The sequence below is a fragment of the Camelus ferus genome, chromosome 11 (assembly GCF_009834535.1).
Source record: "Camelus ferus isolate YT-003-E chromosome 11, BCGSAC_Cfer_1.0, whole genome shotgun sequence".
Taxonomy (NCBI): Eukaryota; Metazoa; Chordata; class Mammalia; order Artiodactyla; family Camelidae; genus Camelus; species Camelus ferus.
In genome coordinates this window covers 8,940,002-8,955,210 of record NC_045706.1, presented here as the reverse complement: position 1 = coordinate 8,955,210, position 15,209 = coordinate 8,940,002, and the positions used below count along the sequence as shown (strand labels likewise).

Genomic DNA, 15,209 nt, shown 5'->3' with positions numbered 1-15,209 from the left:
GCTAAGCAAATGCCCTCTTCTGGACTAGCCTTTTGAAACATGGGGCCATAGGAGAAAACCTAGTCCATGTGGTCCCCAGGGATGAAAAGTTCAGGAGCCACTGGTCAACAGAGTCTCCCAGACCTCTCTCTTAGCTCTGATCTGAGACCCTGAGGGAGTAGTTAATTTAGATTCACTGGTCTGGATGGCCCTTGGCTGCTCACCCAGTTTCCCCCTTTCCCTTAACCTGCAGTTACATCAGCCACTCCTTCCTGCATCCAGGGAGTGTGTCCTTCTCCGGAGCATAACCTGTCCTTTGACAGTGGGCACCTTTGCTGTCATAGCACAGAAGGGCCGCGCAAGGAAGTCGGAGCAGTGTCCTTGTCCCTTTCCAAAAGGCTCTTTTCTTTTCCTCTCATCACTTACGTTAAATGTTTCAGAGATATTAGCAATAAGCAATAAGACCTGGTCACAATCCCTTACCTTTGCATAACCAGCAGTGGGCCTTTTTGTCTGACATCATTTCATTTTCTCCTGCAAGATGTATGTAATTTTGAGCTCCATTTTATCGTGAAGTCGACAGGCCTGGAGGGGTTGGTGAGTTGGCTTCCCTGATCCTGGGAATGACGATCTGGACTCAATCGCATCCTTCTGGCTTCTGCCCCGGGCTCCTTTCAGTCCTCTAACAGAGCTCTGGCAATGAGAGTCAGATGCAGACAGCAGTCCAGCCCTCTCATGGTGCATTGCCCGGGTGTGAAATAATTACCAAAAGCAGCGCTCAGAAATGACAGGGCCCATTAAAAATAACTTGGGGCCTCTTCAGCTCGGAGCAGCACGTGCTTTAGCAAGCAGCCTCCGGCAGGTGTAAAGGCGTTGTGCTGCTTGGTGTAACTGGTGCTGCCCTTGCTGGCCTGCCAGCTGCATGTGGCGTGGTATAAAAATGGGGCTGAAGTTGGACATGGCTCCCCACCCCAGTCCTACCCTCTGAAGCTTAGAATTTAAGGCAGATGAGTGAGATTTTGAAAACTAGACTCAGTTAAGATGTTTTTTCAGAATATCTGAAACCCTCTTGGCAGGTAGGGAAGAAGGCAGACAAGTGAGCTCAGTGACCTGAATCTCACCCAGATCAGCTGCCAGGAAACAAGCTCAGGTTCCAGGCGGGACACGTCACTGAGGCAAGCTGGTAACCAGAACCGGCACTGACCTGGGCCACGGGTCCCGGAAAACCTCCATGGTGGCCCCTAGCTTATTCGGTGCATCCTGGGTGCTCCGTGCCACCGTGGGGCATGTCGGGGTGGAAGTAGGGGTTGCTGTTAGATAAGTGAGGGTTAGATCATGCCTTGGCAGTGGTAGTGAAACCTTGGAGGAGTAAGCAGCTGATTCACTATTATCTTCTCAACTTAGTCTTTAGTAAAACAATGAAATGATAGTCTTGGCATCCTACACTTGGAAAGTGACAGATCTGGAAGAGGCCCTAGAAGTCACCTTGCCCTCCACTGTTCCCTGCCTTTGCAAGATAGTAAGTCCTGATGAATGAATGCTTCTTGGTCTTCAGTTGAGGCAGACCTGGGATCAGGTTCAGGTTCGCATGACCGTTGCAGACACACTGAGCTTCCACCCAGCACGTGGTTCGGCTCTAGTCTCTGTTCTTTCCAAGTGACACACAAGTCAGGGCCTTCAGGGCGCGTGAGGTCTTTTCTGGCCATTAACCCGCAAAACCGTCTCCATTCCCGTGAGCAGGTCACGTCTGCCAGAAAGATGCATTTGCTTCCTCCCAGAGATTCGGAGACTCCTGAAAAGTCGTCCACGGGTCTGAGTGCTGGAGTTCATGTGGCTGCAGTCACACACACTTGCAGGTTTTGAGAAACCCTTTGAGGGAAAAGAAATCTCATTTTAAAGCTCATATTAAAAGGATCATTTTTTTCAAAGTGATTCCTTCAGTTGAGTATGTATATGATTATGAATCTGTAGGAACGAGGGACTTTAAGCCAGAACTGCTATTTATAGTGTATATATATATATTTTTTTTAAATGTAAAAAAATTGAGGCATTCAGCTTTAGGGATTACCAGTGACACTTAAACAGCTGCTCTCTGAGCAGGTCATGTGTCACCTCTTGATTTTCTTTTCGAGTGGTTGAGAGTCGTCTTGTAGCCGCAGATTAGGACTTCCTCTGTCTTGTTCACCAGGGTGTCCGCTGTGCCCAGCACGGTCTGAGGCACATAGCAGGTGCTCGGAATCCATTCACCAGGCAGGGATTTCAGTGAAGAGGCAGAGCCAGGTCTCTACCCGGAACTGCCCAGGGCCCCTTAGGAAAGCAGTGGGGTTTCTAGTCTCCAGTGAGAGTGTCTGGAGTTTTCTTTGCAGCCTAGAGTCTCCAGTCAATTTGAAACGGGTCATTTCTCCACCGAATTGGACTTTAATAGTCTTTGCATCTGAAAATTTGGTTTGGGCCTGTTGGTACTGGCAGAATTTGGGGCAATGTTCCTGGCGATTTGTAAAGCTTCTCTTATAACAACACTGTTCTTCCCTTGCTTCTGACGACTCAGGACTGGGGAAGGTTCCAAGTATTGCACATAAGACTTACCAGGAAAACCAACACCCAAAGTGTACACACCCTCTGATCTGAAAACTTGGTGCAAAATGCTCAGATCTGTTCTCAGTCCAGCCTATGCTTGGTCATGACATTTAATTCCCTTGGAAAGCTCTCAGACTTGTAAATGGCAGAAGCCCCTTTATGGTAAGAGGTTTACCAGTTGTCTGAAAATAGCTGCATCGACCCTCCCCTTTTGACCATATAAGAAATCTCAGTCAGTGGACGTTTTCCCAAAAAACTTAAAGCCTGTTCCAGGCCCCACCATGCCCAGCCCAGATCTTTTATTTTTTTTTCCCTCTGGCACTCACCTCTCCTTTTGTTTCTTTTCTAGAGTTGGATTACAGAAACTCCTATGAAATCGAATATATGGAGAAAATTGGTTCCTCCTTACCTGTAAGTTCTTCTGCCTCTAGCCAGCAGGGGACTTGCTTTCCCACCCTGCTTTGTCAGTCTGGTGAACTGGAACTGGGAAGGGGTGGGGAGAGCGTTTGCGGTTTGTCTCAACCCACCTTATATGGCATTTTCAGGGAGAAAATGATAGGATGCAATTCTGTAATTTCTACAGAATTGCTTCCTTAGACTGAGAAAGAACTAGTCAGAGATTTCTTTTAAAAAGGTGGAGGGAGTGTGGTTGTTTGTAATTTAAGGTATGCCATTACTTGCTTTCTTCAAATTAACTGCTTTATATAACTGAGGATCGTCTCTTTGGGCAGTGTCTTTCCCCCACCCCTTTTTCATTTTGAGTCGTTATGATGAGCAGCTGTCTTCCCCTGCTTGGAATGTGTACCCGCTGGGGCATTTGGTCCTGAACGTGACCTCTTGCTCTGTGCTGCTGTCCAGCGATGCTCTCAGAGGCACAGATGCCCAGAGGGCTTGTGCGACGCTGAGCAACCCTGACACGTTGCTTGGATCTTTTACCTTTCTTTGCATCATTTGTAGAGGTGGGGTTACTGCTGCTAAACTACAATTGGCTTTGAATCCACAGACCTCGATGGTGGCGCTCATCACACGGGGCCACCATGCTCGCCCATTTGACTGTGCGCAGCGCCTGCATGGGGGCCTTGCCGACCCCGTTTATCCTCAGTGCCCAGCATGGTTGCCCATCCAGAGAAGACGGCCAGTAAACACCAACGCCATCATGAGCCTTCTCCCCTGGAAACGTTCCCAACTGCACACAGTCGCACAGTCTCCCTCCACTTTCTCTTCCCTCCTGTCCTCCCGTCCTCTCTCCTCTCCTAGCCAGCCCCGCTGTCTCCTCTCTTCTGGGTGGCTGGAGAGCAGTGAAGGCTTTTCCCTGACGAGTTACCTGTCCCCATCGAAGGGTGCTCTGGTTTCGTCTCTAGCGTGTTCAGGCCACCATAGCCGAGCTGACGTGTGACTTTCATCCTTGCAGCAGGACGACGACGCCCCCAAGAAGCAGGCTTTGTACCTTATGTTCGACACTTCTCAGGAGAGCCCAGTCAAGTCTCCGCCCGTCCGGATGTCAGAGTCCCCAACACCGTGTTCAGGGTAGGACATCCATGATGAGAGAGCTTCCCACCAGGGCCGAGGTCCCCAGGCCTCTGAGCACCTGCACTGTTATCCTGACCCTAATTTGCGCACACCCAGGCAGCCCACGTTTCCATCTCTCTCAGTCCACACGGACACAAATGCAGCCGGTTTGTCACTGGCTGCCCTTTGGACTAAAGTGAAATCCCTTAACAAATGAATGTGTGAGCCCCTTCCGTCGTCTCCCAAAGCACGCATGGCTTTATGTTGTAGTTTGTCCCGTGGTGGGCAGCACACCAAGGCATTCAGAGCCTGAATCCCGTTCTCACTCCCTCCTGGTTGTGTGATCAGGTGTAAGTTAACTTGTCCCTCCTGGGCTGCAGTTTCCTTATGTGTAAAGAGAGAGTGATAATGAAATTGATCCTGTAGGGATTTTATGAAGATGAATTGAGGCTCTCAGTCTTCCCCCCAGATGTGATGGGGATGGGGTACTGATCCAGAAAGCCACTGGGAGGATAAAACTGAGATGCTGTAAGGAAAGCACTTGTCACAGGGTCTGAGATAAATGAAGTGCCTGATAAACGTTTATTATTAACATGGATGTGAGTATAAGCAGCTGTGAGAGTGCTGTTCTGAGCCGCGTGGTGCTGGGCTGGGTGAGGGTGGGGTATCGCGCTAAGATTGGGAGCTTGCCTTCCTCTCCTCCCTGCCCCTTTCACTGAGTAGGAGTGAAAGCTCTTGCTTTGGCTTCCCACACAATCTGGAATCTGTGCGAGGCGGTGAGAATGTGGATGGTGATGTTATTACAGCAGTGATGATGTACTAGAAGGCAGGAGTGGTGCCTCGTGAAGGGCACTGTGCCTGGTGCTTTCGGTGCAGGCAGCATCCCGCTGGACCTTCACAGAGCTGTGTTGTCTCTGGGTTACAGAGGAGGAAGCTGAATTTCAGGACCAGTCACTCTCCCTGGGTGCGCAAGCGAGGGACTGCATCTGCCTAACTGCAGGGCTCATGTCTTAGCCTGTGGCATCTGTGCTTCTGGCCATCCCTTGTCAGCAGGCCCTTGGTGGGGGCTGGACCACCCTCATTCTAGCCCACAGACCCCGTGGCCCCCTTAGTCCTGCCCATTTTCCTCTGGGGATATAACCCTGGAAGTCCAGGATCCCTTGGTATGCTAGTTGGGGAATCCTGGCTAATTTAAGTGGGATTTCCAACGCAGACTCTATAAAGATGCCCTTTGCTTCCCTCAGGTCAAGTTTCGAGGAGACTGAAGCCCTCGTGAATGCCGGGGCCAAGATCCAGCACCCCGTTGCACGAGGGCTGGCCCCCAACCAGGAGCCACACTTACAGGTGCCAGAGAAACCCTCCCAGAAAGAGCTGGAGGCCATGGCCTTGGGCACCGCATCAGAAGTGATTGAAATTGTAAGTGGGGTGAGAGGGGCCCAAGATCACTGCGGGTGAGGCTGGGCCAGCCGGGTGCCATCACCACAAAGGCCAGTCCTTCAGAACAACCCTCGCCTGGTACCTGGCATGGGGCCCCACCCTGTCCCTGCCACAGAAGCCAGCCCAGGACGCCCCACCCCATAAGGATGAGAGAAAGCCTCTCCGTTCTCCCAGCATGATTTTGCCTTTCTCTCCCAAGTGCTTCATTAGCCTCCAGGGTGGTTTATTTCCCACTTCTGGCACCGTCATCAGCCTGTACCCAGCTTCTCCGTCCTCTGCGGCGGAGGGCAGAGAGTGGCAGAGCAAGGGCCGCTCTCCTTTAGAACAGTCAGTTCTCCTAGGCCTCAGTGGACTTCTACCTCTTCCTTCCCAAGCCCTGTGGGGCCTTCAGAGCAAATAGACCTGAGCTGGAGGCCTCACCCCCCAACCCCCACACATCTAAAATGGACCATTCTTCTAGGTGAATTTTATTTTTATTTTTTTACCTCTCTCCCAACAATCCTTAAGAGGCTTGAGGTCATTGATTTAGCGTGTTACTTTGTTGTTCCAAATTAGTAGATGTTGATTTATCTCATACATCAAGTATTCACTGGGCACCTGCTGGGTGTCTGGCAGTTGGACACTGGAACTGTAATAGTGAGCAAAAAGGGAGTCTGGACAGGACCCAGACCATCTCAAACCGGTAGTGTGAAGGACTCACGCACAGTTCGACTTCTACAGTGTTGGCTTCTGGTTTTGAAGTCTTTCTGATCTACCAGGAAACATTGCGTTTGAAATCATCTTTCTAGTTCTTTAAAAAATGACCTTTACCAAAACCGTACACTGGAAGGTGTTTTCTTGATGAGTTATGTTTGGAAACCCCATCACCTAACTTGTCTCCCTCCCACTGAGATTTTCAAGTCAATAGGTAAAGGGTAACTTTCCTCCCAGCCACTGGTTATGGAGTGAGGGTGGGGTGCGGGTGGGGAGGGCACCCAAGGCTGTGCTTCTGGGGAGGGGGTCGGGCCTGCCCATCCCAAGATGCCCATTGTCAGCACATGGGAGTTAGTCCAGATGAAAAGGAAAGTGTTGGCACCTGACAGATACTCTCTTTAGCCTTAAGGCAGAAGTGTCCAGCACACAGCTGTGTGGTCCTTGCTTGGAACCGATGTCACTCTGCTCTCCTCTATTTCTCTTCTGTGTCCTCCTCCGCCGGCCTTCAGACAGCTCCTGAGGGCTCCTTGGCCTCGGCTGACGCCCTCCTCAGCAGGCTGGCTCATCCAGCCTCTCTCTGTGGTGCGCTTGACTATCTGGAACCCGACTTAGCAGAAAAGAACCCCCCAGTATTTGCCCAGAAACTTCAGGTTTGTAGCCCACGTGTGACCTTTTGGGAGTTTGTCAAAACCTCAGTAGAGAATGAACCTCTGAACTCCAAATGCAATGAGGCAGGATTTAATGAAGGGCTGCCGAGAATGTTCCAAATGGAACAGCTTCCCCTCCAAGACCGATGGATGTGGTGTTCTTTGCCCAAGACTCCAAAATGATATAAATTGTGTCGTTATCTATGAAACAAACCATTTGTATTTCCATTTGGAAATTGGGCCCACACACTCATTTTTCAGAAGTTTTGATAGCCCCCAAAAGCCGTTTCTGTGATTTATTCATGAAACCAAGGGTATTAGATCACCATCGAGCCAAGCTGTTAATATATACGAGACTATCTCAGACTCCCATGGAGATAACATCTGGATGCAGGTCTTGCTTCTGGAACCAAAACAATTATCAGTATACTCTGTGCTTTAAATTTGACAGCTTAATTTGACATCCTCTAGACTGGGACGTTCAGAGCAAACCTAGAGCGATCGTTAATAATCATTTGAGAAACGCAAATCCACTCTTGGAAAGTGTTGGCCAACTTTACGTTAAATGAACGAAGGGAGAGAAGTCCGAGGAAAGAGTACACTAAAACTTTTGATCCAATTTTAAAAATCATTTCATATTTGACTGTGTAATACTTCCCGACAGACATTCCAAAGTGTGATTAAAAAAAAAAACAAAAAGGAAATTAAACACTTACTTCATGCTCTGCTGAGGTGTTCATTGTGAAAAAAAAAAGCCAGAGCGTGTGTTTTCCCAAGTACCTGTCATGACACATTCACGTGGCACATTCGTTTCTTGGGTGTGGAGAACATTTCCGTCCTGTCTCGATGCATTTCCCCTGCGGTTTGCTCATTCCCCACCCCTCCGGCAGGAGGAGCTAGAGTTTGCCATCATGCGGATAGAAGCCCTGAAGCTGGCCAGGCAGATTACCCTGGCTTCCCGTAGCCGCCAGGACACCAAGGTACCGGTTTGTCCGCTGCCGTGTGCTGCCTCTTGAGAATGTTGTGTGGTCCAGAAGCTTCCTTGCTAACCATGGCCAAGCAGGTGTCTGACAAAGTCTGGTTTTTCAAAAAGCTGAACGCATAACTAGGGCATCATTATGCACTGAGCACGTGTCTAAAACCTGTTTCACTCCGTAATGAAGACACCAGCAGGATGGTCAGACTGCTTGAATGGAGGAAAATGACAAGAAACGGATGGGTCAGTGGGGTAAGGAAGCTAGAATAAGATTGCAAAGTTAGGTATAAAGCTGGTTAATACTAGTTAAACAGGACAGATAAGTCATTACCTTTGAGGTTCTTTTTTTACATACAGAAATCATTTGCTTCTCTATGGGTTAAAAATAATTTGCGACCTTGCTGTTTTCTACAAGTTAATGTCTAGTTGCAGTGAGCCTGTACCCTAGTCAGTAGTAAACAGGTGAAAACAAGACCTTCCTGAGATGTGCGATGACCCTTAGGCCAGGGTCAAAAGGATGACAGAGAAGCAGTCCTTTTCTGGAAGAGAAGAGGGTCAGTATTTTAGACTTTGTGGGCATCTGTCTGATCCCTGTAACAGCTACTCAGCTGTGGCCCCGCGGCTCAGACAAAGCAGCAGCGGACAGTAAGTGGATGAGGGGTGTGGCAGGCTCCAATAAAACCCTTTTTGCAGAGAAGGGCAGCAGGCCATTTGGCCCATGCTCCGAAGTTTGCCAGCCCTGCTGTAGAGCAGAGTGTGACCGTAACAGGACTTGCAGAAGTTGTTTTGCCTGGCTTCCCAGTTTGGAGAAATTTTCCTTAACAATTTGAATGAGTTTCTGATGATGCACAACACGGCACGTGGTCCAGGGAGGTTCAGGCCACCCCCAGGGCTGGCAGGTGCGCCTGGCCTCTGAGGAGCTGCCGCATTCCCTCCCCAGCCCCGAGCTGGCAGCCCAGTGACCCAGGACTGGTCCCCAGTGTGCCCTGTGGCCTTGAACCAGTGGATGAGCTTCTCTGAGCCTTGGTTTTTCAATCTGATATAAGGCTAATGGTGGTGACTTTGCAGATGGCTGTGAGGACTGTGGGTGACGTGCCTGGCACGCAGTAGGTGTGGGGTAAATGAAACTGCTGGCGGCTGACCTTCACTTTGCCTCTGATACCTGGTGAGATGCTCCCAGCATCTCTCCTCAGTTGGCAGGTCTAGGTCCCATTTTACAGATGGGGAAGCAGAGCGTTGGAGCCAGCCCAAGGCCTGACTGATTGACTGGCCTTCCGGGAACTATCACTCGAATTTCCAACTGGGAGCCCGTTGTCCGTCTGTCTCAAGTAACAGCTCACTTGGCGGAGGGACCAGTGTTTCCTCCCACCTCTCGTCCTTGGTACAGGATCGAGATTTCATCTACTGCTCCTGCCCCGAGGGCCCCCACATGTGGTTTTCCTGGAGCCAAACGGGGGTCCCCTTCCAGAGACACCTCTCAGTGGAGAAGGTGGTCACCCTGTGAGCGTCCAGGCTGAGAATGGGGCCCAGGGCAGGGACTCAAACGTAAACACAGATTACTGATGTCCCTGCTCTTGTAGCCAACCCATCAACTTGAGTTTAATTTCCATGAAAATGAGATTTTTAGAAAGCAGTAAGCAGTGAGGAATTTTTCCCTTTTAGATTTATTTCTTGATATCCTTGGGTTGTGGCTGAAACACAGAATGAATTGCTTGAAATTTGGCCTCTATAAAATATGGTTTATTCCTACCCAGAAGTTTGGGGCAGAATCGAGCACGTTCTGAGTAGTTCAGATGGAGTATAAAGTGTTGGGGACTCCTGCTTCCCTGCCTCCTTCCTCCGAGAGCACGTCAGAGCGGGCCAGTAGTCGATGTCCCATCAGTTACAGCCTATTCTCAGACCATGTGTCCTGGTTTTGATTTAGAAAATACTGTCAGGTGAATCTGCTAAGTGTGGTTCAGAGAGGCAGCCCCTGCTCCCTCCTTATGTATTCCGGAGGGGCGTGCTGAAAGAAAGATTCCACGGGGGTGGAAGCTTCATGAAGTGTGAGGAACATTCATCTCTGCCATGGGAACTTGTACGGCTCTTATGAGAAGTATATTATCTAGTGACCTTGGCCCATGGAAGGCAGATGCTGGCCCCTGTAGCCCGCCAGCCCTAGGGTGATCCGTTTACCTGAACCCAATTAGGTTCCTGTGGGTTTCTTGTCTGTGAGATGCTTGATTGCCCCACAGTGCTTTGGAAACCGCTGATGTACAGAAAGAAAACAGCAGCTGTGTATCCAATTCGCTATTTTTTCCTGCCTGTATATTTCAGCTGCAGGTGACATGGGCCGGTCTTTTTGGCAGCACGATCTTAAACTGCTGCTAACACCAAATGAAATCACTTGGAATGAAAAAAAAAAAAAAAAAAAGAACAACTCATACTGAGGGATGAAAAGCATCATGAAATATGATGGGGGTGATTTCTGGTCTCCCCTTCGAGCAGCTTCGGTTTTATTTCCGTGTCAACTGAGAGCCAGCGGAGGCAACCTTCGGGGACTGCAGTGCGGTTTCCTCCCTCTTTAGCCAGAAGATGTTAGAAATGAGGGAAACCCCGCAGGGCCTGGGGTGTCAGACTCCTTACTGCTTTCCCTCCACATGCTTCTGGCAGAACTGAACGCGGCTGTGTCCTCCTGGGGGTAGATCTGACCAGGTCTCTGGCTGTGTGGTACATAGCTCTGAATTAACCACTAAACCAGGATGGCTGGAACCTAAGCGTCCCGTCTGTCTGGCTTTCCAAGGGCTGCGGGACACAGGGATTGATTTAATTTGTGTGTATAACAAATCCTGGTTGTGGTGGCTAAAGCCGTTGGCTTTGCTGGGTGAGGGGGACCTTATATAAAGAATGAAGGATGTGTCTGAGTAACTTAGTAACAAGGATCACACAAGTGGCAAGCTTCAGAACCAGAGGAAGTCCAATAAAAGGCTCCCCTGGGAGGGAAAGGGTGTTCATCCTCCGTGTCTGAGTGCTCCAGGTTCCCAGCCTATTAAGGCAGACGCCCAGTTGTTTCAGCATCAGTGGGAGGAGTAGGTCTGGGGCAGCCTGTGTGGTTGGTGGGTAGCCTGACATCAGAGGCTCCTCTTATGTTGTGTCCAGAAACCACCCACTCCCTGACATTTGACCCCAGGATGCCTGAAAGCCACAAGAACAGCCTGAAAAGAGGTGACCAAGGGCTGGCCGGTGGGTTTCAGCTTATTTGCTAGTTTCAGGAGTTTGCGGTCATCGTCTGCAGCCTGTGTTGAGGACTCAGGCCATGTCTTGACCCAGTGGGAAGGAGTTGGTGCTGATGGTGCCTTCTGTGGGAATGGAATAAGGGCGAGCATCAGGGGCCTTCCTCATATTTGCCATCCTGAGCTTGAGACCCTCCCGTTGTCAGATTTGGATGGGGTGGCACCTGGTGGGGCTGCTCTCTGCCTGACCTGGCCCCATGTGGCTCTGACACTCCCCAGGAGCCAAGCCATGTCCACACTCCATGGCCTTGGCCCCAGCTTACTGTGGTCTCCTCACCTGATCTCAACTCCTGGACCCCACACCCCTGCACGCCCACTGCTCTCCCACCCGGTTCCTGGGCACAGCCATCCTGCTTGGTTCCCTGACCTGGCTGCTTCCTCTGAGGCTTGGCATCAGGGTTGCCCCAAGGAGGACTGTGAGCCTGGATGAGTGCCAAGACCCCCAGCCCCTGGCTGCAAGGCCGGAAGGACCCTGGGCATGAGGTTGGCAGGCTGACCTGGGTGACAGTGCCCAGGAGACTCCGCAGGGACCAAGATTTGGGAGAGTGGATTGAGAAGTTGGAATTTGGTCCCAAAGGCCCATGCTGTCTGAGTCATGGCCATTTCACATTTTAATTTGTGATTCTGGCGGGTTTTGGCTCCTCTAAGGTAGCAAGTGGGAGATTATAGGAGGGAAACAAAGCTTAACCTAAGTCTGATCTTGAAGTGTCAGCGAGAGACAATCCTATTAATTTCAGTTAAAAACAGTTCTTTGTTGTAAGGGAAAACCCGAGTGTGTACCTTGAATTTCATTAACATGCAGATACTCAGGGTAGTAATTCAAATGGATTCTGAAGTCATCGTGTTTCTTTATTGAAAACACCAGGTGGCCAGGATGACCAGAGCTAGTGAATCACTGTATCTGGGAGTAACCATTTGCATTGACTTAGAAAGTTCATTATTTTGTTTATATTTCATCCCCTTCCTTGTTTTACAAAGGACTTTAGGCAGCTTAAAAGATCACTGGTTCCTGTATTGGTCGTATTTAGTTTCTGCTCAGTATCATAAAGTTAGTGTTAGTTCATTTTCTCTTGCAGTTCAGAGAGCTGGTTTATTTTGGATCAGGATTGAATCTCATTCTGGGAAACCTTTTTGCCAAATCTTAGATCCTCAGTTGTTTCATCATCAGAAGGACCAGGATGAGTTAGATGATATCTAATGTTCTTTCCATTTTGTAATTTTATTCTAACTTTTTTTCAAAGAACACATTATTTTACTTAAGTGATAGGAACAGTTTTTTTTTTTAAAATCCTCTTCAGAATTTTGTGACATTGAACTTTCTCCGTGAAAATAAATACTGAGTCTTGGTGTCTAGGTATAATTTTCTGTTATTTCCTGAGAAGTTTCCCATTTGGCAGATAGAACCTTGAGAACATTTCAGACAGCAGAGATCAGTCCTACAAGGGAGAGGCCCTGCCCAGTGGTCTGGTGGCCCTCTTTCTTCTGAGAGGTCCACCCGCCTGCCCCTGCGGGCTGTTTATCTGTGTTCTGCTCAAATGTCCTGTAAAGGAGGCTTCTTTAGGACCTGAGGCTGAAAGATCAAGGGATCACATTTGACAGGTGGGCGTGTCCCCAGGTTCTGGTCTGTTCCCCTCTGACCAACAGTAGTTATTCCGGCCCCACTTGAGAGAGAACCCAGGTACCTAAGGCCAGGCAGGGGCAGTGAAACCCACATAGCAGATGCTCCCTTCTGGGACAACCTAACCCACTTAGTTCGTCGTGCATGTGTACAACTAACCGGTCCTAACTCGGGAACCTCCAGTCCTATCCATTAAACTTCCACCTGCGTTTTCCAAGCTGTCGCAAGTTCCTTCTTTCTGAGGCTGCGGTGGTGTGAGCGTGCCTGTTCCTGTGACTGAAGGGAGAGGTGCTGCTCAAGTAGCTTCGGGTGCACCCCCTTCCCAGTTACTGCTGGTTCTTCAATCTCATCTGCTTCCATTTACAAGATCCGTTCTTTCCCCGGATCTCTGTCTCTCCCTTTCTTCTACGCTGTGGTGTTCTGTTCATTGCTCCATTTCTTCCTGTAAATTTCCAAGGAAGAAGCAGTTGCCCTCTGCCTGTGAGAACACTGTTACTTCACATCGACTCGGACTCTTAGGAACCAGGCTGGAGGTTTGCCTTGGCAACCATGACGGGCCGGGAGGTTAATGAATAGGACTGGGAGCGTGATTGGTTTGGTGTTTCTTCTGCAGTAGAACTAGATGGACAACCCCGCTGCGCTGGTTCATGATGCGATGCTCCTAACGCTGCATTTCAAGTGTGTTGGAACTGTCTGAGCGTTTTGTGCGAAGGGGGGCATAGTAAGACAGCCCTCTCCTCCCTCCCAGGGGGCTGGTGACCGACCAATGTCAGTTGTGCGGGGCAGGGAATCACACTGTTTGTCAAGGGTCTTAGCAACAAACCAGCAAGCGTGGATACTGTCAGTGATCCGGTTTTCAGTTTTCCCATTGACACCATAACTCCAACGTAACTCTTACCTTTTGGCATCCGGAAACCAGCTCGTTGAAGGTGACGTTGGTTGACAACCACGGTAGGCTTTAAGCTCTGTATGAATCATATCCTTTCAAATGGAGCCCCCTAAATTAAATGTGGACAGTCTCACAGAAACGATCAGATCTGTGGTTATTCAAAACCAGGCAGCTGTAGAGTAGAATTCAACATTGTTCACCGCCAGGCTTTTCTTTTGGAAGTGGAGCCTGCTGGAAGATGACCTCGGCTCTCAGGCGCTGTGCCTAACTGCCTCTGCGGCTGATAAATGGCCGTGATAAACGGGCCCCAGACGTGCTGGACTCCAAGGGCTGGGAGTTGGGGAGGCCTCTGCCATTAGCCCCTTTGTCAGCCTGTGCAGGTGCAAAGTGATAGATTTCCATAGATTGTACCCGGCATTTCCCCATTCATTAGTCGTAGCATTTTCTCATACTTTTGATGTTCTTTGTTTCAAAACCATACAACTGACCCATTCGTAAGAGATGAATGCAATACTTTTTGTCATATGATTGATGTTAACTTTTTTAAAAATTAAAAACCGTTTCACAGAGAGAAGCTGCTCACCCAACAGATGTCTCCATCTCCAAAACAGCCTTGTACTCCCGCATCGGGACCGCCGAGGTGGAGAAGCCCGCAGGCCTTCTGTTCCAGCAGCCTGACCTGGACTCCGCACTCCAGATCACCAGGGCAGAGGTAGTGTGTGGCTCGGAGAAGGCAAGGCCAGCTCTGGGTGCCCTGGGAGAAGCTCCAGGTTCTGCCACTTGCCAATAAATACGTGTACCCACGGCCCACAAAGCCAGCATCTTTGAACACAGACTTTCTCCTCTGATCCCTGCAGGCAAAGACGGGTGGCAGACTGTGGGTTTTTCTCTTCTTGGACACTATTGTTTAATGAGCCTTTATGGTCTTGTTTGATTTATAACAAAAAACCACCCTCCTTTTTGTCGCTGTCTGTGGGCACTGTGAAGTCTGATGTTTGACTTATTTCTGTCTCAGGCTCGGGGAAGTTCTCTAAATACAATTATTGTTTGGTGTAGCAAGTTTTAATTCTGTATTTATTCAGTGTCTCCTTGTCTTGGTCTGTGAATTGCTTAGGTCTGAGTTCACTGGAGCTAACTCCTTCTTCTCCCTGATACTAGATCTTAACGAAGGAGAGAGAGGTCTCAGAGTGGAAAGAGAAGTATGAAGAAAGCAGGCGGGAAGTGATGGAAATGAGGTCAGTTGTGAGCGTGGGCTCCCTGGTACCTGGGAGATGCCTACCTGTGGCACGATGACACCTGGAGCTGGGGTGGCCCATGAACGGTGTCCACTCTAGAAGTCATCCTTTATTCCACAAGAGTTACATGTTCATAAAAGTATTCTTTGTGTGTTGTCGTTATTAAAATATCCTGTGAATGGGTAAATAGTGCCATCATATGTACAATGAAACCCAAACCTTCCCACTCAGCCTCTGCTCCCACACGCCTCAGGTAACTGCTATGCACCGTTTCTGTCTCCTCCCAAGAATTTTCCATTTCTGATCGCAAAAGCAGAGCCTGGAAACGTACGTTCTCCTACATTCTCTTTTAATTTAGCATAACTTGGACAGACTGG

At 49.4% G+C, this 15,209-nt stretch overlaps 1 protein-coding gene across 1 annotated transcript in view; it reads left to right on the top strand.

Moving 5' to 3' along the window:
- TACC2 (transforming acidic coiled-coil containing protein 2) overlaps positions 1-15,209 on the top strand; it is a 196,482-nt gene that overhangs the window by 168,200 nt on the left and 13,073 nt on the right. The window contains 7 exon segments of the mRNA XM_032490739.1: positions 2,906-2,967; positions 3,968-4,083; positions 5,310-5,481; positions 6,705-6,845; positions 7,733-7,822; positions 14,166-14,309; positions 14,756-14,832. Coding sequence (XP_032346630.1) covers positions 2,906-2,967; positions 3,968-4,083; positions 5,310-5,481; positions 6,705-6,845; positions 7,733-7,822; positions 14,166-14,309; positions 14,756-14,832 — 802 coding nt within the window.